Source organism: Lupinus angustifolius, chromosome LG04 (genome assembly GCF_001865875.1).
Source record: "Lupinus angustifolius cultivar Tanjil chromosome LG04, LupAngTanjil_v1.0, whole genome shotgun sequence".
Classification (NCBI taxonomy): domain Eukaryota; kingdom Viridiplantae; phylum Streptophyta; class Magnoliopsida; order Fabales; family Fabaceae; genus Lupinus; species Lupinus angustifolius.
In genome coordinates, this window is record NC_032012.1 from 25396064 (window position 1) to 25423175 (window position 27112).

At 31.5% G+C, this 27112-nt stretch overlaps 4 protein-coding genes and 1 long non-coding RNA gene across 8 annotated transcripts; 3 read left to right on the forward strand and 2 right to left on the reverse strand.

The window, feature by feature from the left end:
- On the forward strand, positions 307-6627 carry LOC109346571 (protein indeterminate-domain 5, chloroplastic-like). Of its 2 annotated transcripts, XR_002107538.1 has the most exons (6): positions 307-923; positions 1279-1675; positions 3920-4563; positions 4864-5568; positions 5760-5797; positions 6353-6568. XR_002107538.1 is itself a non-coding variant. In XM_019586196.1 (5 exons), exons 1-4 carry the CDS (start codon positions 785-787, stop codon positions 5544-5546), a joined length of 1863 nt encoding a protein of 620 aa, XP_019441741.1. In that variant the 5' UTR covers positions 308-784; the 3' UTR covers positions 5547-5568; positions 6353-6627. The 2 variants fall into 2 exon arrangements, 1 of the variants encoding a protein (XP_019441741.1); XM_019586196.1 differs by lacking the exon at positions 5760-5797 and having other exon boundaries at positions 308-923; positions 6353-6627.
- Positions 7598-13124, reverse strand: LOC109346576 (proteasome subunit alpha type-5). Of its 3 annotated transcripts, XM_019586203.1 has the most exons (10): positions 13020-13124; positions 12878-12917; positions 12708-12789; positions 12464-12544; positions 11874-11987; positions 10528-10629; positions 10044-10102; positions 9100-9202; positions 8033-8098; positions 7598-7934 (listed from the first exon to the last, which is right to left on the reverse strand). In XM_019586203.1, exons 2-10 carry the CDS (start codon positions 12889-12891, stop codon positions 7842-7844), a joined length of 714 nt encoding a protein of 237 aa, XP_019441748.1. In that variant the 5' UTR covers positions 12892-12917; positions 13020-13124; the 3' UTR covers positions 7598-7841. The 3 variants fall into 3 exon arrangements, with proteins under 3 accessions (XP_019441748.1, XP_019441747.1, XP_019441746.1); XM_019586202.1 differs by lacking the exon at positions 13020-13124 and having other exon boundaries at positions 12878-12987; XM_019586201.1 differs by lacking the exons at positions 11874-11987; positions 12464-12544; positions 12708-12789; positions 12878-12917; positions 13020-13124 and adding exons at positions 10709-10822; positions 11299-11379; positions 11543-11624; positions 11713-11813.
- On the forward strand, positions 7724-27021 carry LOC109346577. Its single transcript, XR_002107539.1, has 3 exons — positions 7724-7806; positions 9404-9409; positions 27007-27021. It is a non-coding gene; the product is annotated as an uncharacterized LOC109346577 (long non-coding RNA).
- Positions 14611-18688, forward strand: LOC109346575 (caffeoylshikimate esterase-like). The gene is made up of 9 exons (XM_019586199.1): positions 14611-14912; positions 14986-15069; positions 15167-15257; positions 15355-15387; positions 17107-17253; positions 17351-17481; positions 17760-17897; positions 17966-18064; positions 18161-18688. Exons 2-9 carry the CDS (start codon positions 15043-15045, stop codon positions 18527-18529), a joined length of 1035 nt encoding a protein of 344 aa, XP_019441744.1. The 5' UTR covers positions 14611-14912; positions 14986-15042; the 3' UTR covers positions 18530-18688.
- On the reverse strand, positions 18847-21946 carry LOC109346574 (UDP-glucuronic acid decarboxylase 2-like). Its single transcript, XM_019586198.1, has 7 exons — positions 21909-21946; positions 21129-21877; positions 20866-20945; positions 20697-20780; positions 20507-20581; positions 19413-19505; positions 18847-19246 (listed from the first exon to the last, which is right to left on the reverse strand). Exons 2-7 carry the CDS (start codon positions 21862-21864, stop codon positions 19031-19033), a joined length of 1284 nt encoding a protein of 427 aa, XP_019441743.1. The 5' UTR covers positions 21865-21877; positions 21909-21946; the 3' UTR covers positions 18847-19030.

The window sequence follows — 27112 nt, forward strand, 5'->3', positions numbered from 1 at the left end:
ACTTATTTTCTTTAGTTTAACTAGTTTCATCTCTTTTACCAATGCTTATTTAATATTTTCTTTTCTTATTGCTTTACGGTTTTAGACTTCTATATAGTTTCACTTTTCTTTTGAGTTTTGCGTGAGGGTCCAGTGGGGTTAGGGGTGATGAGTGAAAGTTTGTCTGGGAGTGTGTAACAAGATACGAAATAAGAGATAGAAAGAGATTGGGTCCACCGACCCTTAGGCCTTTACCTTCTGTTTCCTATCTATTTTTTTCTTCATATTTTTTCAAAAAAAAAAGTCATTTATGACAAGAGAGATGTGAGCAAAACCTGGAAAAATAACTTTTGAATCAGAGAAATAAAAAGAAAGAAGCAAAATGGAGTGTGTATATGTGTTGGTGTATCTGCATGACACCAAATCAGTGAATAAACTAAGTAACATACATCACTAGCTGAAAATCCTCATTTAAAACAAGCCAATCTGTTGGGGTGGGGCAGAAGAATCATATGGTAGTATTGCCCCATATGGAGGGGTTGATTTGCTTTTCCTTCCTGTATTCAACTCACTTAACTCAATCTTTTGGATATCTTTTCCCCCTCTAGATTCTTCTTTCTGTCTTGCTTTTAGTCTACATGAGTACTATTTGATTATGAATTATTTTGAGATTGAGAATATATCTGAATTGAAGAAGATTTTCCAGAATTCTGATTGAGTTGTAAGGTTGAAGAAGAAAAAGAACACCTCTAGCTGCAGCTGAAGCAACTTAGAGAAGCTAGGGCTTGTTATATATAATTAAGAGATGGCAGCATCATCTTCCTCAGCATCGCTCTTTGGGTTTAGAGAAGAGGACCAGAATCAGATGAATCAACAACATTCATCTTCAGCAACTCCAGCTGCACCACCCCAGAAGAAGAAGAGAAACCAACCTGGAACTCCAAGCAAGTTTCTTATCTTTTTATATGGGAAATTAAAATAGAATCTTTAAATCATTTCATATGTATCAATTATACAACTTTTTTTTTTAAAACTTCTTTCATAGATTTTATCTGTTTAATATTATTCTACAAAAAGTTTTTGGGCTAGCACTTTTTTCCTTCCATTTTGATGTATATGAATTCCCTAGGGAACCCTAATTCTGAAAATAAATGTAATAAACTGGATTGAGATATATCCTGATTTTTTTTTGTCTTGAAGCTTTCTGAATTGGTTTGGTCCTCCTTAATTACTTTCTTGTTTTTACCTTAGTGGAATTATCTAATAATTTGTTGTTTGGCATTTTTCCATGGTGAACAGATCCAGATGCGGAGGTGATAGCATTATCTCCAAAGACCCTAATGGCAACAAACAGGTTTATATGTGAAGTGTGCAATAAAGGCTTCCAAAGAGAGCAAAACTTACAGCTACACAGAAGAGGACACAACCTGCCTTGGAAGCTTAAGCAGAAGAGTACAAAAGAGCCAAGGAGAAAGGTTTATCTGTGCCCTGAGCCCACTTGTGTCCATCATGACCCTTCAAGGGCTCTTGGTGACCTCACTGGGATTAAGAAGCATTACTCTCGCAAGCATGGTGAGAAGAAATGGAAGTGTGATAAGTGCTCCAAAAAGTATGCTGTTCAATCTGATTGGAAAGCCCATTCTAAGACTTGTGGCACTAGAGAATATAGATGTGACTGTGGCACTCTCTTCTCCAGGTATATTATTAACTAACAACCCAATTCATTTTATCACCTAAAACCAACAATATCATAATTTCAACATATATATCAGAGTTTGACAATAACCCTTGCTTTTAATATTCCAAAGTAAAAACATAGATGTAACATTTGATGTTCAATTTCTTTTTGTTAAAGAAACATTTTCTTTAAATTAAATGTTACCCATTCTCCAAACATATATATGCATATGATATGAATCATTTTTGTTTTTGTTATGCAATTTTTGTATACTACATATCTAGCTAGGCTAATTAACACATAACATAAATGGTTAAAAACAGAAGGAAGGAAGAAATGTATGGTTTGATTTAGGCTAGTTTGGTTTGGGTTGAGTTAGGGCTTATAAGATATTATTCTTCAAGCTGCTATAGGGAGGAAAAGGGCTTAAATGCTTTCTTTATGTATTGAATTTGGTTTCCTTTCAATTTGATTGATTAAGATTCTGTACTCTCTCAAATTTGGTCCCTTCTCTCGTGTATGGTTTCCTTTGTCATCTTCCCTTCCTAATTGGTACCTTGGTGGCCAAGTGCAATGAAAGAAAACATGCCCCCACGTGAATCATCTCTGCCTTGGACTTAGGGGTTTCAGAAAACACACGGAGGAACAGCATCACTCATATCTCATTCTCAAGTGAGAAAAAAAAGACCACCTTTTTCATTTTACCTTGGAAACACCGCTATATTTTTTCCATTGTTTTTTTGCCCTACCCTATTCACGTGTTGCTTCCAATGAAGTGGAGAGAGACTGTGTGTGGGGTTTTCAGTTTTGTGTTATTACTTGCTTTGTTCTTTCCTGGTTGGCTAGATGTGTTCAGTACTGTGCCCTTGCAGGTGCACCTTTTCATGATAGGATGGATAATGTTTTTTTTGTAATGTTAGGGTCTAATCAAGTTACTAACTCCATCAATATTACTATTTTTCTTTTCTCTCTAACATGATTTGAAGTTTAATTAGGAGGAGAATCTAATAATGAGTGTTTAAATACAAAAAGTGGGTCTATCTCTTGTTGACAATTTTGATGTTATCGTAGTCAAATTCATCTCTCTCATTTGAGGTCAAGCACTGCTTTGTAATGTGCAGTTCTTGCAATTGATCAATCACTTTTTCCATTTTTGAAAACATTCTTCTGCTCCATTCATTACATACCCATTTCTTGATATGCCACTTCTTCATTCATTCATTAATCTATTTATCAACTTTTGCTAAAATTATTCCACCTACCACCTTTTTTTTCTTAGTATGTCATTAATTAATTGTAGAATTATTCACATTATTATTTTATCTACCTACTCTTGGAGTCTTTTCATAAATACAAGCAAAATATTTGTCCTCTGGTTAATTAAGTTTTTTCTTATGTTAAGATTTTTCTTTTACATGATCATGGGTTTTAAACACTGATTGTCTTTTGCTAGGAAAAGTCCTACTTCTAGTAATCTACGTAAACATTGGGTATCTGTGACATCATTGTTTTGATTGTGTATTCTGTAGCTAACTGTTTCATGAACTGTTTTTGTTTAATTAAGGTAATATTTTTGTAGAGGAAAAATTCCATTTTAAAACCTATATATACCTGGGAAAATTAACCAAACCTTATATAAGCTTGCACAACATAAAAGACAAAAAATGGATAAATATGAAGTAAGTAAACTCTAATTCATTATTTCTAAAATAAAATCCCATTTTTTGAACAAGGGATTATCAATATTACAATTGATCATACAATTCCAGTATTTCTTGGATGGCTCACATGAGATGATATATAAAATAATTTATTTTCAATATACATGACAAAAAATATTGATGCTTTATTTTCAGAAATGTTTTTTTACCCTCCAAGTTTTACATCAAGCTTGAAACCAGAAAGAAGATAATTGAAAAAAAATTGTGGTTCTTCATTCTTTCCCAATAATGAAGTTGTATAAGTTTGATGTAGAAACTTAAGAGTCACAATTTTATTGTAGTGTTTGCAAATTGATGCTGAAAGTCATGTATCCCTAAGCTTATTGTTTTTCCATCTTCTAAATATGTTTGCATTTCACAATTTATTCAAAGTTCATACTTAAATACATGGAGTTTAATTTGAAAGCACAATTATTCAGTCATGCAATATGGTTTTCAAAATGATTGTGATGAAAGTCAAAAAGCATAAAACTATGCATGAAAATCAAATCCTAGACATATCTAATAGATTATTTGGAATGTGATATGATGTATGGTGTAGAAGGGACAGTTTCATCACCCACAGGGCCTTTTGTGATGCACTAGCTCAAGAGAGTGTAAGACAGCCACCAAACCTGAGCACTGGCATTGGCAGCACCAGCCACCTCTATGGTAGTAATAATAGTAACATGGCATTGGCCTTATCTCAAGTGACTCCTCAAATGTCCAACATGCAAGACCATTTCAATAACGAACAGAGATCTGTTGTCCCTACTGATATATTGGGCCTTGGTGGTAATACCGGTCGGACCGGTCATTTTGACCATATCCTCCATCCATCTTTGCAGGCCGGTTCATCATCATTTAAGCCTTCACAGAAAACTATGCAGAACTCAGCAGTTTCATTCTTCATGGCTGCTGATAATTCAAACCAAAACTACCATCACCATGACCAGTCTCAACAACAAGGGATGGTGCAACAGAACAAAGATCCATTCCAAGGACTCATGCATTTATCTCATGATGGAGTCAACCATCATCATAACAGTTCCTCTTCACCTGGTGGATCAGCAAACTTCTTCAACCATCCCTTTCTTTCAAATAATACCAGCAATAATAGCAGCAACAACTCTTTCTCTGAACATTTCAACAATGCCAATGGAAACGTTGGAGGAGGCAATGAAGGAATCAACTTATTCAGTACAGGTAATATTATTAACCAAAGTCGTTTTTTACAAAAATTTCACACATCAAAGCTTGGCAAATCTCTTCTGATTCTTTTCTAGAGGATGAGGGAGAAGAGAAAGAAAATTATGGACCTTGCTATTATTTTTTTTAAATAGGTCAAAGTTTAATATAAAAACTAACATGTGTATCTGTTGAATGAATAAACATTTTGCTAACTATTTTAATGAATATATCTATTTAACAAAAAAACAAGCACATCCTTTTACGGATGAATCAATGGAAGAACTATTCTTCACACTTTTCAAGTTTACCAAATAGGTAATCCTATGGTGGGTGGTGGTGGTCATCATCAGCAAACAATGACTTCAAGTGCACCTTCTCTATTCAGCACATCTCTCCAAAGCAACAATAGTGCTGCCAATACTCATCACATGTCTGCAACTGCACTGCTTCAGAAAGTTGCTCAAATGAGTGCAATTTCCAGCAACAGCACCAACTCACTTCTAAAAAGCTTCGGAAGCAGCATTTCCTCTAGCTGCGGATCCAAAGCTGAACAGCATAGGCAAATCCATGTTCCTCCTCCTCCTCCTCCTCCTTCTTCTGCAAACTATAACAACATCTTCGGTGGAAATGAAAGCAGCAACAATAACCTTCAAGACCTGATGAACTCGTTTGCAGCCAGTGGAAACACTTCAATATTCGAACATGGGGGTTCAGTAGGGCTCACTGGGTTTGAACCATATGATCATAACTCAAACAGAAGGGAACAACCAAAACTGCATGGAGTGAACATTGGATCATCAGGCTCAGATGATAGACTCACTCGTGATTTTCTTGGTGTTGGTCAAATAGTGAGAAACATGAGTGGTGGAAGTGGAGGGCTTGTTTCACAAAGGGAACAACATGGCTTCAAATTAAGCACTACTTTAGAGACAGAAAGGAACAACAATGCTGTGCCGTCAAGGCAAACTTTTGGAGGTGGTGGAGGGAATTTTCAGTGAGTAAATGAATCAAAGTACAAAGGTACGTGAACAAGAAATTTAATAACATATTATTAAAATGATTAGTATTATGATTAAAGCAGAAATTGGTTGGTAAATGTGTCTAAGGCTAAAGGGTACGGATACTTGTTAATTTTTACTGTTTTATTGGGCCATGAGTTATAGAAAGATGCTACTTTTTAGTTTCTTTTTTTATTTATAAATTTGTTTCAGGAAAAGGTGTGTTCTCTGACATGTTGTCTTGCATGGAGGTAGACAGCGACGTTGAGCAGTAGTTTGTTTCTTCTATTGTCTTTTCGTTTTTATTTTGATTCAATTTTGGATATATTTTGGGTTGGCAAAGTCACGAGTGCATAATTGATGGGTCAGAGTGTGAGTGTGTGGACCAACAAATATATGCTCTTATCGACATGCCCACATCACATCATACTATATTATATATATTTTTATCGAAAAATTGTTTTGAAATTTTTTAATACTTTCAGAGAATGTTAGATATTCCAGATTTTATATAAATGCCTTATTTTTTATCATTAATATAAATTAGGTGTGTGTTAGAGAAAAAGGTTAGCTAGTTACGGCTAACCTTTTTTTAACAGTAATAAACGATGAAAACAATTAATTTTAATGTTTAAATCCATGTACGTATTATATTTTACTTTTCTCTGCATATTATATATATATAAGGCTACTCGAAATAGATGATGTTCTAATAATTTAGCTGAGTTACGACCAATTTTTTGAGTTATCTTTTTAGATTTTTGGCAACAATAAGAATCGGTTATTTTGCGTTTGGCTTTTTGCAGGGATTTCAACATGTGTTGCTTAGAAAGTTGACTATCTAGCTCATCTAATTCAGCTTTTGAAAGCAGCATCATGGGAGCATATATATGGGATATTCTGGATTCTACAAATAGCTGAAGCAAATTAGACTTCTTAAACTGCATTACTCTTTCTGCTTATCTTTTTTCCGTACAAGTTTATTCATATTATAATTATAAGTCAAGATTTTCATGGTTTAACTTAGTGGATTTTGATTATGGAGAATGCATTAGTTATTATATTTAAATGACTTCGTTCATATGCTTTTGCTTTTTATGCATAGGGCTCATTTATTGGGCTCATCTTAACAACGTATATGCTCTGAAAATTTTACTACAGAACTTGGACTACTCTTATCGGTCATGGTATTTCGAATTGGGGTGAATCTTTTGATGTGTTGAAAATTACATCTTCTTGAATCCTCAGTCTAGTTACCAGATTCGTGTAGCTTTTGACATTCTCAGTCAGCATGGACATGTAGACAACAATTAGCCATGTAAATTAAACCAGATAAATACCACTTGTTATAAATAGTGTCTCATTTTCTATCCAAAATCAATCAGAATGCTACTTTTAGTACTTTTTGTTTTAAAAAAAAAATTCTTTTATTCAAATATCAATATATGATTGACTTGAAACAAAGAATGAGACAACATTAGAGACAAGTGATTCCTATCCAATTAAACCTTAGTTAATCATAACCTTCATCAAATAATAAAAAATATGATTTAATAATGTTTACGAGTAGAAGCACTCTCTTCAAAACTCATAATACATGGACCAACTTTAGAAAATGTATAAACCAAAAGGACCATGCTATATACTTGAATAAAAAGTAATGTAAACAAAAATGTTCCTATTTATTAATATAATGATAGATAATGAAACACTTGTAATAAAAACTCTTGGAATGTTAATGGATACATTTTTATATCATCTTCTAAATACAATGTTTTACCCTTAGTTTTCTCTATGTTCCATAACATGAAATACATACACTTAAAAAAAGTACATTTAAAATATCAATACATTTTCAATCCAAACAAAATATAATAATGATAATATATATACAAAATACAATATAATCAACATTTCTTAATGGTGAAAATGGGACAATAAGGTATGAATATTAAAACTACATTTGAATTTTATAAAAAAACCCTAATTTGAATTGATAAATATTCTAATACTTCAAGGATGAAAATGAAATCGTAAAACATTCAAATAGTGTAATTATAGAGCATTTAGAACTATAGATTGTCTTAAAAAATTCCGAAACAAACATTTAGTCCTCAATTTCAACTAAACTCAATGCAGCAAATTTGATCCAAGAATAAAGTATAGTATACAAGTTGGTCACAACGAGTACATGTAAACTAGTTAAATAGTCGAACAATCACCAAAAAAGTTTTTGGGCAAAGCAAATTAAACAAAGCTAGTTTTTGGAAACAAATGCTGAAGACTAAGAGATAATCATAGGCGACTTATCACAGCTTCCACTTCAGAAGGGGTGTAAAGATGATATGTTGGAGCCACCTTGGCAATGTCAACGTTATTAGGAGTGACCTACCATGAAAATTACAATATAGATTACTTCAATATTATCTTCCATTTCAAGGGAGGTGCCAACTAATGAGGCAGTTTATGCATTTAATTTAACTTACCTTCTCTTCCATAACTTGCTTCAGAATGGATAAAGCAATAGTCTCAGCTTCTTGAAGAGTTAGTTCCTGCAAAACATAATGTGTTAACACCAAATTTTCTTATTTTCATGTCATCTTAATGCTTCTAGCATGAAAAGATATTCCTTTAAAACAACAATTGCCAAGGTATATACATTAATTCTCACATTTGAGGAGCATGTTAATTTAGGAATTTAAATGTTTTATTAGTTTTAACATAGTTCAGAGTCCTCAGACATAAAGCATGGGTGTTAGACACAAACTGGGATAAAAATCATTATGCATCTTACAAATGTTTAACAGAAAAATTAAACTGGAACAATATGAACTGAACGGTTAATTAGGTATACCTACTTGGTAGAGTGAGATAAGATAAACTTGGTTCTTTACTTCTAGGTAAAAAAGTTCAAGTGGGCTGATCATTGACAAGGAATATTTGATCTTCTCATGGATTATATGAAAAATAGGTAAAGCTTAAAGCACAAATTCTGATATGGTTGTAAGTGAATTGAGGGATCCAATCAAGAATTCGACAATTCCAAAGATAAGAAATAGAAATTCTTATGAAGAAGAAGAACTTGAACTATCTTATTGAATGAATCAAGAATTACAAGAAGAAGATTGTGTTTCTAGTAGAAATGTTAATGGATATTCAGTAACTTGCTTCACAAGTTACTTATACAAGCTCAACAAACAAAACTAACTTTCCCTCTAAATTGTCTTCTAACTACCTAACTGAATTACACTTCTACCCTTACAATAATACTGCCATTACAATAATACCCCTACCAAATTCATTTTTGGGATTTCAGATAAAATGAATTACATAGTCTGAATGGTGGTTTTACTTACCACTTATAAAGGTAATCATTGTATGACATGTTTTCATTCTTTTTAACTGCCCCATTTACAATTAGGACAAGTATAGAGTTCCTTCATCTCTTTATATTTTCACTCCCTTTCCCACTTTCCAATCTCAGCCAGGTATTAATTGACTGTTATAAACAGAATAGAAGGTTTATAAAAACCCACAGTAAGAACATGGATACCTTGTTGAATTGTTCTTGCAGAGAACTATCTGCACCTTCAGACCCTGAACCAATGGCTTTGGCATTGCATTGCCAAAATGTACCAGATGGATCAGTGTAATATCTTCAAATCAGAAAATTCAAATTCAGTAAGAATAAAAAGTCTGAAATGAAAAAGGAAATCAAGGCCAGCAGCAATAAACTAAATAGTATCGTCTGATGACTGGAGCCGTAAAGCCTACAGAAAAGTAATACATACTCTGTTAATGTGAAATACATGAACATGATATTTTTTGTAAGTTACAAGTGAAGACCCTGCAGGGAGGACAGGGTACAACCCCCAAAGTTTTTTATCTCCCCATTAAGGTATACAAACTACTTAGTCACAGCCATTAACTGGTTTCAATGAAGATGAACAACAAAATGGTAGTAAGAGGAGATACATAGCTCAACGCCTCAACCTAAAGTGCCACTCTCTTTAAAACATAAAAAAAAATGATAAGAAAAGGTGAGTTAGTACTGGCGACTATGAAATGACTGCAAAGAATTTCAGTTCCTTTGAGAAATGAAGAAATATAAGAAAAAGGAGGGAATAGGTGACAACCGAAGGGGGTAAGTTATCAGACTGTTATCCTACAAGGAACCGACAAAAAAGAGGGAAAGCACAAAAAAGGAATTCTTGATAAAAATATTTCCAAATTAGGAATCATTGAACACTCATGTACTAGTAGTTAATTAAGTCAATAATTACTTAATAATTAACAATTCTTCAAACAGGGTTAACCAGCTAAGTTGTTCTTGGTCTTGAAATACTTTTGCCAAGAATTCCATTCATTATAATTTCAGTGATCCCCAAAAAAACACAACAAACAAGGAACAATGCCAATTCAAAAGAGATCATTGATCTCCTATATTCAGACACTAAACCTTTAAAGCAATCACTGATCAAAGGAGTAGATACTTACAAACTAGGTCCATTCTCATCATGGCCAGCAATGAGGAGTGACACTCCAAATGGTCGAGACTGCCAAAATAAAAAGAAACAGCATATGTTAAAATCTAAAAACAACGGTCTCTTGCCTACAAGACCACTATCATTTAGTACTTTGTGCAATAGGAAAAGGTATATTGACACATGCAACTGAATCGACATCTCCCAACACCCAAGAACACCTTACAAGAGGAATTATGCCTTTAATTATAAACACCATCCACACAACAATTGATGTAAGTGTGGAAATGAGTGCACACAAAATCTTAAAGTATCAATAACTCTTTTTAGATTCCAATTGACGTTAATCAAATGCAACATATAAAGCACCAGTATTTCTAGGAAATAATAAACATGAAGCAACCTTAGTTGTAAATGTACATGACTTGTTGGATGTAAACATAGCACCACAAGCAAGAAATCAAAATAGACATGAATATCAAAGCCAAGTTCTTTACCATGGACTCTTCATCACCTTCACCAAAACGCAAGGCTAGATCACAAAGTGCTTGGGTTGTAGACTCCACAGTCATTGGTTCACCAAAGGAGAACCTGTGGTTCTGTGAACAACAAACCAATATATATCAATCATAAGCTAATTAAATACCTACGATATCCTACACCGTTAACAAACAATACCTGAGTTTCCACTCGTGCATGCTCAACAAGTGTTCGAGCATCAGCAATCAATCCACTCATTGCACAACCTATATGATCATCAATTTCCATAATTTTCTCCACACTGCTAGGCTCCTGAGATAATTTGAAGCAAAATTATAAAAGAAGTTCCATGCAAGTATAGATCACAATGTAAATAAAGAGTGATTACAGCAATACAATCATATTTACTCAAGTAACATAAAACCCAGATGAACTATATAACTTCGATCCTAACAACAAACCCTTCAACTCTAAAAAGAAAAATACAACTCTTTTCAAATAAAAGAAAATGAAGAATAGAAGGCGAAAGGAAGATAATGGTAAACAGCATTACTTTCAGGGTATGTTACTAAATGCACACAGTGTATCAGTTGTACAATAATCTTAAAATGAACATCAATTAACCAAACTTAAACATACATCTCACAAACAATAGGAAGCCCCAAAACTCAAAGTCTGTCTCAACAATGGTTATTCAACATATGCATCTTGCTTAAATCGTAAGATCATCAAATTATACACTGACAGGTAATAGGACATTTCAAACTTAAAGTGGAACGAGGGCAGACCAGCAGAGGTGAAGTGATACGCTTTTCGACTGCGAGCACAACACCCTCTTTCGTCTTCAACCCGATCGCAGTTGATCCCAGCTGCAGTGCAACAACAAAAAAAACATCAATGAAGACAAATATGAAAACCTGATGTCTAATAAAAATATTCCATCGCAATCTAACATAGCTTCTTATAGTTCAAAAACCTTAATATTATACGGTTAGAAATGGAATTAGTTGATAAAAAGTGAGAGGCACATACCTTAATGGCTTCGATCGCATATTCGACCTGAAACAAACGTCCTTCAGGAGAAAAGGTGTTGACTCCTCTATCATACTCAGTCCTATTTTTCACACAAATAATTGTATTTCAGGTTAATTTGATGTAAAAAAACCCTAGAATGCATTGTTTCCAAAGAAAGAGGGGTTTACCTTGTGAGAAACATGTTGGATTGGAGAAAATAAAATCACACTGGAAATAACGAAAGAAATGAGACTAGAATAATAATAATAATAAAGGGGAAAAGAGAAATATATATCAATCATAAGCTAATTAAATACCTACGATATCCTACACCGTTAACAAACAATACCTGAGTTTCCACTCGTGCATGCTCAACAAGTGTTCGAGCATCAGCAATCAATCCACTCATTGCACAACCTATATGATCATCAATTTCCATAATTTTCTCCACACTGCTAGGCTCCTGAGATAATTTGAAGCAAAATTATAAAAGAAGTTCCATGCAAGTATAGATCACAATGTAAATAAAGAGTGATTACAGCAATACAATCATATTTACTCAAGTAACATAAAACCCAGATGAACTATATAACTTCGATCCTAACAACAAACCCTTCAACTCTAAAAAGAAAAATACAACTCTTTTCAAATAAAAGAAAATGAAGAATAGAAGGCGAAAGGAAGATAATGGTAAACAGCATTACTTTCAGGGTATGTTACTAAATGCACACAGTGTATCAGTTGTACAATAATCTTAAAATGAACATCAATTAACCAAACTTAAACATACATCTCACAAACAATAGGAAGCCCCAAAACTCAAAGTCTGTCTCAACAATGGTTATTCAACATATGCATCTTGCTTAAATCGTAAGATCATCAAATTATACACTGACAGGTAATAGGACATTTCAAACTTAAAGTGGAACGAGGGCAGACCAGCAGAGGTGAAGTGATACGCTTTTCGACTGCGAGCACAACACCCTCTTTCGTCTTCAACCCGATCGCAGTTGATCCCAGCTGCAGTGCAACAACAAAAAAAACATCAATGAAGACAAATATGAAAACCTGATGTCTAATAAAAATATTCCATCGCAATCTAACATAGCTTCTTATAGTTCAAAAACCTTAATATTATACGGTTAGAAATGGAATTAGTTGATAAAAAGTGAGAGGCACATACCTTAATGGCTTCGATCGCATATTCGACCTGAAACAAACGTCCTTCAGGAGAAAAGGTGTTGACTCCTCTATCATACTCAGTCCTATTTTTCACACAAATAATTGTATTTCAGGTTAATTTGATGTAAAAAAACCCTAGAATGCATTGTTTCCAAAGAAAGAGGGGTTTACCTTGTGAGAAACATGTTGGATTGGAGAAAATAAAATCACACTGGAAATAACGAAAGAAATGAGACTAGAATAATAATAATAATAAAGGGGAAAAGAGAAAAAGATACATTAGATCTTGGGTTGGAGAAATTGAGAGGTTTACCTAGAAAGTAGAAACGTTTCTTAGTTCTCACTGTGGCAACACGAAATAAAGCAGCCAAGAGTATGTGTGGGCTTTTCTTTCCTTTCTTCTTCGAGGGGTCATGGGTTCAAAGCTATTTTTTTTGGGTACAAAAGCTACAATTATTTACCCAAAAAAGTGAAAAACAATAAAACAAAAGGAAAAGTTAAGTTGAAAAATTTTCACTAAAAAGTTCACGAGTGCTCTAAAAACAAGAGATTTTTTAACGTGGTCATGATGGGTTAATGTGGGGAGTTCAAACCTTAAAATTCTCATTTTAGGCTGGTTAAATTATTCATTAGTTGGTTGAATTCTTTAATTTTTTTTAAATAAGTATGTAAAATTTAAAATTTTGTTATTGAGTTCTTGAAATTTAACAATGTTTATTATTGGGTCCTCCAACTTCAATGTTTTTTTAATTGGATTCATGGCCCCTAAACTTTTAAAGTTAGTCATTGGTCCTTAAATTTAAAATTGTTATAACTAAAAATTGTATTTTTACTTCTTAGGATATGGTATTTTGAGAAATTAAATCTCTAGTGATCTTTAAAAAATAATCATAATATAATTTATCCTTATTTAAAAATTCTTAAGATAAAACAATTAAAAAAACTTTATGATTTACACCATACTTTTTTGAGTGAGAATCTACTTACTTTTCATTCTAACCATCAATTCTAGGGAAATCTAATAGTTTAGATCTACTTACTAATTAAACCATTAGATTTCCTTAAAATAATGGTTAGGATGTGGAACAAGTTGGAAAAACTTACTCTTGAATAAGTGAACCTCTCCTTACTTTTTTGGGTACTTAACCGGGAATGAAAAAGTAGTTAATACAAAATAAGATTTTAAATATTACCTTAGGCAAATCAATTTTTTTTAAAATCTTAGTTAAACCTTTAGAACCATTTGATAAATAATCTAGCATGTTTCTACATGTATATAAGTTATCTCTTTCGGTTACTAAAATTATGATATGTATATTATTAATATCATGTTATAATTTTAGTGGTTGAAGGAGATAATTTATCTTCTTGTATGATGATATGTTTTACTCTTTATGTATATGATTGAGAATGAAAATATGTTTTAATGCCAATATTAATCTTGTTAACAATTAGTATCATACAATATGTGGTTAATGATAACATTTGCTAATAATTATAATTATTATTATTATTACTTAAATAACGATAGAGAATTAAATAAATAATTTAGTTGGTATAAAATTCACTCCTAGTTCTCTAGGTAATCGAATTCCTTACGCAAAATATATGTCCCAACAAGTGAATTACGAAAGTGGAATAATGCCATTTATGACCCATAACATTAGTTGCTTCAAAGGAAAAGGGATACTGTTCCAATATCACTCTATATGTTACGATTTTTTGATTGGTTGAAAAGAATATTCAAATTAAAATTTAATTTTTAAATATTTTTTTAATTAATAATAACTTATAATATATAAAATAACATTTATTATAAGAGAGTAGATGTGTCCCTAAAAAGAATACTATATTGGTGGTGCAAGTTTAAGTAATATCCACAAATTATGTTACACTTGGGATGCGGAATGGTCTTTTTCAAAGAAACACTCACATCCTCATTCATTTGTGGACATTCTTACTCTAAGGAATAGATAAACACAATCATAGTGCTAAATAAGAAACACTCTCACCGTTTCATTCTCTTCGTTACAGGAATCACTCACGCTCCTCTAACCTTCCCAATTTCTCTCCCTCCACCATTTGTCTCAGTTCATTCTGATCAACAACAACAACAAAACCTTTATCCCTATGTAGAGCAGAATTCCGTTACAATTTATCAACTTTCATCACCATTACCATATACTTATATAGTTTTCTCTTCATGTTCTTTGAGCAAGGCGTAATATAATTTAAGATATTATGTGATTAGGTGAACGTAAAAAAACATCAAACTATAGTGTTTTTAGTCCAATATCATCCACCAAACTGTATCATCAGAATATCTAACATTTTTCATGGATTCGAAGATTGAATATAATGAAGTATATCATCACCACTCTTAACTCTCATTCATCTTACTCTTCTTTATATATTTATTATATTAATTGTGGAGACATATTTTGTTATATGTAACACCAGGAATACAGGAAAAACTCAAGGGGAGTGCAACTTTTCACTTGCAAATGGTTACCCGTTTCTTCTCCAAAGGCTCTCGTTTTCCTTTGCCATGGTTCACTTATGTTTTCTCTCATTCTCTCTCTCTCTATATTACTGTCTCTTACTGAGTGTGAGTATTTAAGTTGATATTTGTTAATTACTAATTGCAGGTTATGGCATGGAATGTGGTAACTTCATGAAAGGTAATGCTTATTCTCTCATGAAAGATTTGTTAATTAATTACTAAAGGGAATGCTTTAATTGTTAATTCGCACTAATTATTACATGGTGAATTAATCCAATAAGTTCATTGTAGGGATGAATAAATTTTATATTATCTAGTTTTCTGAATAAGTATTTTCTCTCATACAGAAAACAATGGTAAAAATATCATAACATGTTCTTTTTAAATTTATTTTGATAGTATTGACTCTTTGATATTGGAGAGGGTTAATAGGATTTTCCTTGATATTGAAAATATGACTAATTTAGTTCTCATCCAAAACTTTATTCACCTAAAATTACATATGTCATCATCCCTTTAGTTTGAGTAGCCGCAAGGTCAACCTTTCCAAAACGAAACATGTGAAATAGAAATCTCGAGTAGTTTGATTGATTTTCTTGCAATTGTTTTATGCCAAGAAAGGGTGAACCAAACAAATAAGTGGAAAGAACTAGCGTCATTAATGCAACTGAATTTCACATCACCCCATAAAATACGTGTAGCTCAATTAACCTTTAATAAGAACACTTTGAGATTGAGCAGCAGCACCACAAAATAAACAATACCCACATAAAAAGCAAAAGTTGCATGAAAGTGCTCTAAATTGCAATTGTTGTTATGTGACATTTATTGTAAGAAAATATAGTTTATGATTTGACAATGTTGCCTTGTCAAAACCACAATGAGCAATTTGATTGCAATTCACTCTTCATTAATACATTATTGAATGTATTAAAATTTGTTGTGGGTGAGACTCAAACTTTTAATTTTATCTATTTCATTCCTTAAACTTTTCACTTTAATCATCAAACTACTTTTTAACTCCCTTTTTATTTTTTGCATTTGTCGGGGCAAGACTCAAACCTCCATGGCTCCATTCTCTAAACTCTTCCACCATAATCATTCATGACCTTATAACTCCCTAGTTGTGAGATATTAGAAAATGTAATAAAACAAATAACAAGTTCATAGAAGATAAGGGTACTCTGGCTATGAGATTGGTGAGTCTATGCCCATATCTTATCTGTCACTCTTATTTTATCATATCTTGGTGGGGTGGCTACACTTTTCTATCTTATCTCATTGGCTCTGCTAATGCTCTATTATAATTTGTCCACCATTTTACCCTACTTAAACCCTAAAGTATACTCCATATTTCATTATAACTAGAGGTAACAAAAACTAATTATTTCCAAAAATATCTTCAACAGATACCTATAATACTACATGATGGCAGCAGGGTATAATAATAAGATATCCAGCTATACATATTATAATTTTTATTACTTCGAAATTATATAAATATTTTTTATAATTTTATAATATATAAGTGATCCAAATAAAATGACTAGATTTGTTATTAGTCTTCAGATTGTGAAAACTTTAGTGAAAAAATAAAATATGTGGTAAGGTATTATGTTTTTTCCCAGTTTGGTTACTAGGGGTAAGGTATTAGGGCCTTAAGATATGTAACCTGTTATCTCATTTGAATGGGACAAACCTTACTTTAATAGGCCCATATTTGTCAATATAGAATATATTATAATATTTATGCAGTTTCGATCTAAACGTTTATACACCGTCAATACATCATTATTTATATTATTTTTGCTTAAGTAATAATGTAAAAAACTCTTATAATATAAGTGATATGTGTATATCTTTGGTATGATTTGTTAGTTGGCTTTCATGCTTGTAGAATGTGGAGAAAAGTTAGCTTGTGCTAGATATGCAGTGTTTGGGATGGATTATGAAGGACATGGACGCTCTGGAGGTGTTCGTTGTTACATCAATAAGTTTGAAGACATTGTTAACGATTGTTACCACGTTTTCAAATCAATTTGCGGTAACCATGCTTTATTGCCATTATGATTATAATAAATAACAGCAAATATAAGTATTACAAACATTTTCATGTTAATTGTCTCATATGATTATTTCAGAGCTTCAAGAGTACAAAGGCAAGGCCAAATTCTTGTATGGAGAGTCAATGGGAGGCGCAGTGTCCTTACTATTGCATAAAAAAGACCCAACATTATGGGACGGTGCCGTTCTAGTTGCACCCATGTGTAAGGTAGTTATGAATGTTTTTCTTTCTCGACAATTTGTTAGATATCTCCTCTATACTGGAGAGACAAGTACATTAAAACAAATTAAAAGACAGCATTACATAATGTTTTTATCCTTGATTACAAATATAATAGAAACAACTTGTCTCTCGAGTACTTGACAGAATTATTTTTCGGTTCATTCATTCAACACATTCTTTTCCTCCTTGTTGAGTATAACATGGTCTATTTACCCCAAAAAAAGGTGTAACATGGTTTATGCAAATGTTCAAATAAATGCTAGATATCAGACAAGGTGAAGCCACATCCTGTTGTTATAAACATATTAACAACAATGGAAGATATTATACCAAAGTGGAAGATAGTTCCATCTCAGGATGTCATCGATTCAGCCTTCAAAGACCATGCCAAACGAGACAAGGTGAGGTTTTTTATACATAAATAACATTGTTTTTGTAGTGTCACAGTTAATTGATGTGCTTCTTGCAGATAAGGAAAAACAAGTTGATATACCAAGACAAGCCTAGGTTAAAAACAGGATTAGAAATGCTTAGAGCCAGCATGAATCTTGAAGCCAGATTACATGAGGTAATAATCCTGAATCAGTTGTTTTTGTTATCTTTTTTCCTTCTGAAAATGAACTACCATGGTTCTATAGGGCCTCATTCTCTAAGTTTTAAGCAGGTGACACTTCCTTTCTTTGTATTACATGGAGAAGCAGATACAGTGACAGACCCAGAAGTGAGCAAGGCATTATATGAACAAGCCAGTAGCATAGACAAGACCATAAAATTGTACCCAGGAATGTGGCATGGCTTAACAGTTGGGGAGACTGATGAAAACATCGAAATTGTTTTTACAGACATCATAGATTGGCTAGACAAACATGCTAACAAGGCAAAATTTGAGTCTTTTCAACCAAATCAAACACATAATCATGGCACTGATAAAATGACAACAGCTGAGGTTAACAAATGGGATGCAGAACAATCAGGATTTCTTCGTGATCGCGAGGTTCAACAAAGACGCTTACTACGCCTCTCATCAATGTAAAATCATAAACCTACTCTACTGAGAGGTACTGTCAACTTTGGCCATGTAGCTACAAATTTTTCAGAAAATTGTTTTACACTGGTCAACTTCATTTTCTCCATGCTGCACAATCAATGGTTGTTCAAATTGGCTCCTTTGTTCTCATAGATTACATTACTATGTGGAAAGATGGGGAATACCAGAAAATTAAAGACCAAAATCGAAGTTGGATAAAATAAAGTAAAGGCAAAATGTAGAGATAACTATAATTGTAGAGTCTTGCACAGACCAATTACAATCCAAAATAATATAGAAAAAAAGAATATAGATTGCAGGAATTGAGAATGGCTAGCTCCCAATATTGAAAGAGGGTGATATTCCACATATAAAAGATTGATGGAGAACAAACAACAAAAGGAACTATTATGCATAGCTCATGACTAATACACCTATAAGGGATGGGAAACACCCTTCACTGTAATCTCTACTATTAAGGTATGCATAACATAGTTCATGTAAGAATTAGGCAGAGGTTGTAGTAGCATCTTTGTGGTCACCAAAAATGCGTTGCCTGAAGTCAGAAACCATTAGAGGGAGACCCTTGCGTAGGTCCACCTTGGGTTCCCAGCCAAGTTGGTCCTTGGCCTTAGTAATATCAGGTTTTCTCATGTGTGGGTCATCCTCTGTGTTGGGCCTGTACTCTATCTTTGCATCTCGGTCGATTGTTTCTTGGACCACCTACATCACAATATATACATTCAAATAATGAGATCTATAATCTGTTAGACTCGAGGGTCTGAAGCTACTGAATCCACCAACAACAATAAACATTACTTTACTCGTTTGCATTTGTTTGTACTGCCAAAAATATTTCTTCACTTTTTTTGGGTAAGAAACTAATTACCTTAGCAAGTTCAAGCATAGTAAATTCGCCAGGATTTCCAAGATTGAAAGGTCCCACGTGTTCTCCTTCCATAAGTCGCATTAGGCCCTCCACCTGTAACAACAATAAACATCACATTAATACAACAAACAGCAGCATCTTGAGCCAGATTCAGAACGTACCGAATTAATCTCAGTGGGTACTGATCTAGGCCATACTCTAATTAATATTCACGGTTATATATTTCAATAGTTACTATACACGTGTTATCACCAAGTTCATGCATTCATCTTACACACGTGGTTGCCATGTGATTTTATACTATTTAAGCTTCATTTTCCCGTGTTAACTTTCAGAGCAAGGTTTTAAACATTTTTGTGGTGAAAACTGTAATTATTATAAGAGCTGGTATAACATCCAACATGAGTATGGACAATTGCTTCCAGATTTTAATGTAATAACCTTTATCATTTTTTACTAGAAAAATGAAAGACCCTTTGGAAAAAGACAGGGTTTTTTACTGTTAAATTTGCAGAATGCACATGGGGAAAAGTTGCTTTGAAGTTTCAAACCAAAAGAATAAAGAAAACTGGTAAACCAAATCCAACCTTCTCTGAGCAAGTACCATATACGACCTTACAAGTTATATACTGATATGACGGAAGTGAAAAAAATATGGCAAAGGCAATTGTACATGAAAAATGTGAATTAATAATATCTCCTAAGATTTTGTCTATTTTCATTTTGATACATTTAACTCTATGGTGTAACACAACCTTAGTGGGACATAAATCATATGTCTCCATTCCTGACCATTTTTCTGTTCCGATCTAATGAAAAATGACATTTAATTAAAAATAAAAATTCTAAAAATATAAAATAACATGTTTATATTGTTTGGAGAAAGCTTATTAGTTAGGAATATGAAGACACGTTCATTTCGGACAAGTGATCCTCATTTCTTAAAAGAGATTACATACTATGTTAGTAAAAATTGATAGAATACACAGATTTAAATTTCTTAGAAAAACTATGAGATTATATATATATGTTACAAAATAAAGTTGATCTAGAAAAGTGATACCTAATTTATTAAAACAAAAAAAGTGGCTTACCAAATCAGAAACATACTGAAAACTCCTTGTTTGCTTCCCATCCCCGTAAACTGTCAAAGGTTCCTTCCTTAGTGCCTACACAGTAATGCCAGCATTAGAGACAATTAACAAATATAATTATACCCAACCACACAACCCATTGTTGCTCTATAATCCAGATTCAAATAAATAAATAAATAAAGGGACCCACCTGAGCAACAAAGTTACTAACAACACGACCATCATCTAAGCACATTCTAGGACCATAGGTGTTAAAGATTCTAGCAATTCTAACCTGAACACAAAAAAGTGAAAATATTGTTTAGATTTGAAACATGATGCTACTAAAATCCATGAAGTTAAATATGAAAAATGTAGACCTGTACACCAGCTCCTCTGTGATAATCCATGGTCAACGTCTCAGCCGTACGTTTTCCCTCATCATAGCAGCTTCTAACACCTGTCACATAATTTCAATGTCCAAATAACATTAAATAAATTATTATAAAGTACTCAATTCATTAACTATTCTACTTCCTACGTTATAGAAATCAATCAGATCACATATCACATGTCCTGAACATAGTCGATTAACCGAAACAAGTAATGAGACACTATTTGGGACGGATAAATGTATACTAACCAATGGGATTGACGTTGCCCCAGTAAGTCTCTTTTTGAGGATGCTCGAGAGGATCTCCATAAACCTCACTAGTACTAGTTAACAAGAACCTTGCACCAACTCTTTTGGCTAACCCAAGCATATTCAATGTACCCACGACATTGGTTTTGATAGTCTTAACCGGGTTGAATTTGTAATGAACTGGTGAAGCAGGACACGCAAGATGATAGATCTGATCCACTTCTAACAGAATAGGTTCAACAACATCATGTCTTATAAGCTCAAATCTCGGATTTCCAAAATGATGCATCACGTTCTCTTTTCTCCCAGTGAAGAAATTATCAATCACCATAACACTATCACCTCTTTCAATCAACCGATCCACGAGATGGGACCCAACAAAACCAGCACCACCGGTTACCACGATCCGAAGACCCTTCCTTTTAATACCTAACGGAACCTTCCCTATTGAATGAACACCAATCAATGGGTTAGCTTTATAGGCCCATTGGTTTGGTTCGGGTTTGAAATAAGTGATTGAAAGTGGTTGGGACGGTGGTGGGGTTGAACGTGAAGGAAGAAGGACGAAGAAAACGGTGGCTATGGCTATACCTATGAGAACAAATAAGAGACGTTGTTCATGGAGGAGGTAATGAATCGGGCGAGTTAAGGTGAACCATGGTTTGTTCGGTTTGGGTGAATCTTCATCGTTGATGGGTTGAGTTTCATGGCCTCTGAATATTAATTCAGAACCCATTTTGTGGATGAATTTATGAACTGAGAAAAAGAGAAAAAGAGAATTTTGAGATTCAGTCACCGGCACGGTGATCAGAATCTGCTGCGGGGTTGAGATTTTCGGAGTTTAGTGTAAAGGGTCTGGTTATAAAGGGGGAATGGGTTTTGTTGCAATTACGCTACTGTCCTTGCTTCTCTTAACAAACTAATTAGTGCTGGAATAAATAAATGGAATCCTAATTAATATGTAGTCAAATTCGCGTAATGAGAATTTGAAGAATGAAGATGCTTAATTGGGATGGTGAGATTCAATTAATCTCGTAATAATCATTTATTTCTTTCTTTCTTACCTGCTAGCTCAAATTGACTTTACCATTTGCAATTGCAATTTAGTTCCACCTTTAATATTTCATACAATAAATTACATTTATTTCCCGAATTTTAATGAAATTATATAAATTATTTTTTTATTTTTTATATTTACAAAAAAAATATGATTTTCATACATATATTATATTGACTATATCTGCATAAGTAATAAGTGTAATCTTTTGAACAAAAAATGATGATAAATATAATTAAATTAAACAAAATATGATATATTATGGAGAAAAATTCAATTAGTATATAAGACAATACATTTTCATTATTTTTGGTTTATAATAAAATGCATTAATAATTCTAAAGATATATTAGTTAAATCACTTTTATACTACATTGTAACGAACAAAAAATAATGAAAATGTATTGATTCATATACTCTTTATATTTGTTTACACAGTATATCATATTTTGTTTGACTTAATTACATTTATCATCACTTTTTATTTAAAAATTGCACTTATTTTTCAGATATGGGTAATCAGTATAATGTATGTATAAAAATTAGGATTTTTTTGTATGTATAAAAAAATGAAAGAATGATTAGTATAATTCACTCATTTATATACTATGAATATTGTTTTTAATATCATGTAATCATTTTTCTTTGTAAATCAAAAATATTTACACACCCTATAAATAATGAACTAATCCATTTTAAGATGATATTTTGATATAGTAGTGACATTCTCAACAAGCATGAAATCAAACTCTTGACAATTTAGTTTGTCTATAAATATATTAAAATCTTGTACTACCAACAATTTATTGGTATATAAGGTAATCATCTATTATTTATTTATTATATTACTTTTATTCAAATAATTAATAATAGTTAGAAAATAAATGATAAATGATTCATCAAACATATATTAATACATAAATATTAAAAAAATTACTTAAAGATTTTTTTGACTCTTTTGGTCTAGATCATAAAAAATGTATCAGTACCACTTTAACTTTATTAAAATATTTTATTATTTAACTTTTAATTTAAACATATTTTTTTATAAGATACTTTTATATAGCAGATTTGCTCGGTCATGCATCCCTCTGGCATGATTTCGCTATTAGGCACAAAAGTTTATATTTATTATATAACTATGACAATTTTTAATTAAATTTTATTAGCATATATGACTATTTTTATTGGTTTTTTAAATAATAAAAGATTATACTCTTAAATAAATTTAATATTTATCCTTAGTTAATTATTTTATGAAAGTAATGACAAATATAGAGATGGTCAAAACTTTTATTATAATCAAATAAAAAAAGTTAAGAAATATTACTTAAAGTGTAAAATGGATATTGTGCATGTCTTCAATAAGTTGTAAGGACCAATAATTGTAGTTTTTTAGTTTATATATAAGGCATCAGTTGTTACTTTTTTCGTGTCTCAGTTTTTGCAAATGTAATATAATTGATACATACTTTATAAATAATATTTTTTGGTTTAAATAAATATAAATTTATTTTTAATAAAATTATTAACATTTTAGTTTTATATAATTCTTATTGGTTTAGGAAAGTTTTCATTTAAATTTCAATTTTTAGTACAAAATAGTGCATTTGTAGATAAACTATTTTATCTTAATTGTTCATTATCTTAGTTTGTATTTTTGCTTTAAAAAAAATCTGCCGTGTCTATTATCTCCTCAAAATGAATGAAAGCTTTAGATATTTGCCAATTTTTTTACTAAAAATTACAAGAAAAATAGGAAAAATCTCAAAAATTTATATAAAATAAAGTGGTTGCCTTACCTATATATTTATTACTATGATATCAAATACCAGAAAATAAAAAAATGGGAAGTGGTGGTAGGTAAATAAATAAGGTCCATAAAGGCATGAATCATCAAATTGTGTTTTTTTTTCAATAGATAAATTGTTTTCTTTTTGTTAATTGAGTCTATAGAGACTAGTTGTCCAAAATTTGTTAACTAAGTCTTCACAAAATGTTGCTCAAATATTTTTTGACAATTTTTTTACAGATTCATTGTTTAAGTACTTTTGTTATTTCCTCTTACACTCATTAAATGAAGTATTCCTTGTTAACCAAATTTATGAAGAATTTTGTAAAAAAAAATTAAAAGAGTCTTTGTGGTTGTTCTCAAGTATTCTTTGTAGGCTAAGTTTTTTTATCTGAGACACTTTAGCTCACCACAATGTTTTTTAATATTTATTCCAAAGCATCTAGATTTATCTAATATCTTATTTGATATATTTCTAATTTATTTGACCAATGTATTCCACATTTTGTTAGCACTTCTATATGCTTCTCAAAATCTATTTCCGAAACTTTTGATTGGAAGCTCTTAATCCTCATATTCATAACTAAAATTATATATTGGGTCATCAAGCTCCTTTCAATTATGATTTTGAAGTTCAAACAAAACTCTATATCTAATTTTTTGTTATAAAAACTAAATCTATTTGAGAATAAACCATCATATTCATATGTGATAAAAATGTCTCTATCCTTAAAACATTATACTACTAAGACGGAAAGGTAGCCAAAGTTTGAAACCCAACTTTTGATAACTTGCATTCCCATTATGGTGAATTGATTGAAGTTACTCAGAAGGTTAGCCAGACATTAGTAAAACGTAATTCAAATGGCATCATGATTCATGAGGTCCACGAGATGCCACCAATAAACTATATAACTTTTCCAACTCAACTAAACCTTTCTATACTTGGGCCAAGTCTACCTCCTACGTGGATCATAGAATGAACATATATTATATTAAGTAATAGAGAAAATAAATGAATTTTCGAGAATGTATGAGTTTTATATACTATTATTGCGTTACTCAATATTCATATTTAATTATTATTGACTTTTCAAAAAAAAATATGAATAATAGATAATAATGTAATTGTTTATAGATCTTTATACCAACAATACATAAATATTTCACCATAAGTAATAACCCACATTTGAAGTATGTTTGAAGGAAAATGAGCAATTAATATTATTTTGCAGCTGTTTTTATTCCCACTCTTTTTATTGGATAAAGATATTTATTATAGCTAACATATCACATAGTATAATTAAAAGAAAATAGTTCATTAATCAATTTAAGAGTATATTTTTTATTATTGTTTATTATTCATAATTTATATATTAATTACCATCTCTTTTAAAAAGAGAAATTGTAATACACAAAAAATGATAAATGATATAGGACACATATAAAAAACTTTACATCAATATATATAGAGGGAATATGATAAATTAGAACATTTAGTATTAACTACTAGATTTTGATTGAATGTTTAAGATTAAAAAATATATACACATGATTATCATGGACTAATAATTAACTTTTAATTCTAACCATCTGTGATCATTTATAAGACCCAGATTTATTGTTATCACAATTTTTACATAAGAACTATTCTCACTTAAATATATATATATATATAATAAAAACTTACTTTAATTTGGTCAAGTCCATTTAGTATTTTAATTTAATTAAAATGTGACACTTCATTAGAAAATTATAAAAAACATAAACTAATATTTTTTTGCAATGGAAATTCTATTAAAAAAAGGACATAGTGGCATTATATTTTTGAGATATCTCATCTTTGTTCAAAGAAACCCTAGGTGCATCAGTAAAAATATACTCATTCACGTTGAAAGGAGTAGCAAAGAACAATTTAGTGGGGGGAAATTGGAGTGGTTTCGAAGCTGTTTACTTGATTAAAAGCACTTACCTACAACTTCCATTTAAGAAAACTTAGTTGTATGGGTAAACACTAAACAACACTTTTTTTACTTTTTTATTCTTAATCCTTGTCTTGCTGGTGAGTGTCCTAAACAATATTTAACTATTTTTATGCCAAAAACCCTTTACGTGAAAAGCGAACTTGTCAAGTTGTCATTACCTCCAACGAACGTGCACACATCCTTTGTTTCCTAGTTTCCACCATTTTTTTTTTCACAAATTAAAACATCATGGTTTTATCAATTGAGTGTACATGGTGAGTATTTAATAAAAATTACTTATATTTCAGGGAAAGTGGCAACAAATTTTCAAAGCCTACAAAAAATGCACTGTTTCTCTCTCATGTGGAAATTCTTTTTCTCCACTCTCCTGGGAACTTCATTAGTATTTATGTTGCTTCTTCATCTCCTTATCATTGTTCGATATGTCTCAAATGATATCTCATTTCTTGTCTAGGACTAATCAAAATGTTTTTTTTGTTCTTAAATTTTTTATTTATTTATGTGTCAAGAAGGTATTGTTCTAAATAATTGATATCTTTTTTTGTTGATCTCACCTAGTCACTCCTCCCATGATTCCACAGAATCACAAACAATAAAGAAAAAAATGTTCATTTTCTTCACAGGCTTTTATTTAATTAAACACTTGTAACTGATTTTTCAAATAAGCTCTTAAAAGATATTATTCAACAAATATAATACAATAAAATTGAATTTACAAAACTAAGTTTAATACTTTTAATAATGTGAGAATATTATTTTCAATGCAAAATCTCATTTTCTCTACATTTAACAATGAATTTAATTGTGCTATATTGAAAAGAGTTTTCTAAATATGAACTATTCATACATTATTACATCATCAAAATTAATTTGTTTTTAAAACATCACACACATATATAATACTATATTATTAGTTAAAAATAACTATATAAATCCTAAACCAATATGTTAGTTGTGCTCCATACCTTATAGGATTATACATTGACAAATCAACAAGTCATATGATTCATGCCAATAATATATATTTTGATATATTAAATAAAGATTCATCACAAACAGTGTCATCTTCATCGACCCTTCCAAGGGAATTTTTAATGTCCTTTTATAAGGGAAAAAAACAAAACTCCCTAAAGGGACCACCATGGCTGCA

Bases quoted from the DNA above. Each gene is read 5' to 3' on its own strand.
- LOC109346571 (XM_019586196.1), top strand. From the start codon at position 785: ATGGCAGCATCATCTTCCTCAGCATCGCTCTTTGGGTTTAGAGAAGAG. The intron at 1,676-3,919 runs GTATATTATTAA...TGTATGGTGTAG, and splicing joins TGTGGCACTCTCTTCTCCAG to AAGGGACAGTTTCATCACCC. The intron at 4,564-4,863 runs GTAATATTATTA...TTTACCAAATAG, and splicing joins AATCAACTTATTCAGTACAG to GTAATCCTATGGTGGGTGGT.
- LOC109346576 (XM_019586203.1), bottom strand. The intron at 10,630-11,873 runs GTATTGTTTGTT...TGTTGTTCACAG, and splicing joins ATGCACGAGTGGAAACTCAG to AACCACAGGTTCTCCTTTGG. The intron at 8,099-9,099 runs GTATCCATGTTC...TATGTTTTGCAG, and splicing joins TGCAAGAACAATTCAACAAG to GAACTAACTCTTCAAGAAGC.
- LOC109346575 (XM_019586199.1), top strand. From the start codon at position 15,043: ATGGATTCGAAGATTGAATATAATGAA. The intron at 17,254-17,350 runs GTAACCATGCTT...TGATTATTTCAG, and splicing joins CGTTTTCAAATCAATTTGCG to AGCTTCAAGAGTACAAAGGC. The intron at 18,065-18,160 runs GTAATAATCCTG...AGTTTTAAGCAG, and splicing joins TTGAAGCCAGATTACATGAG to GTGACACTTCCTTTCTTTGT.
- LOC109346574 (XM_019586198.1), bottom strand. From the start codon at position 21,864: ATGGGTTCTGAATTAATATTCAGAGGCCATGAAACTCAACCCATCAAC. The intron at 20,946-21,128 runs GTTAGTATACAT...ATTATGTGACAG, and splicing joins GGGCAACGTCAATCCCATTG to GTGTTAGAAGCTGCTATGAT. The intron at 20,582-20,696 runs GTGGGTCCCTTT...ATTACTGTGTAG, and splicing joins TTAGTAACTTTGTTGCTCAG to GCACTAAGGAAGGAACCTTT.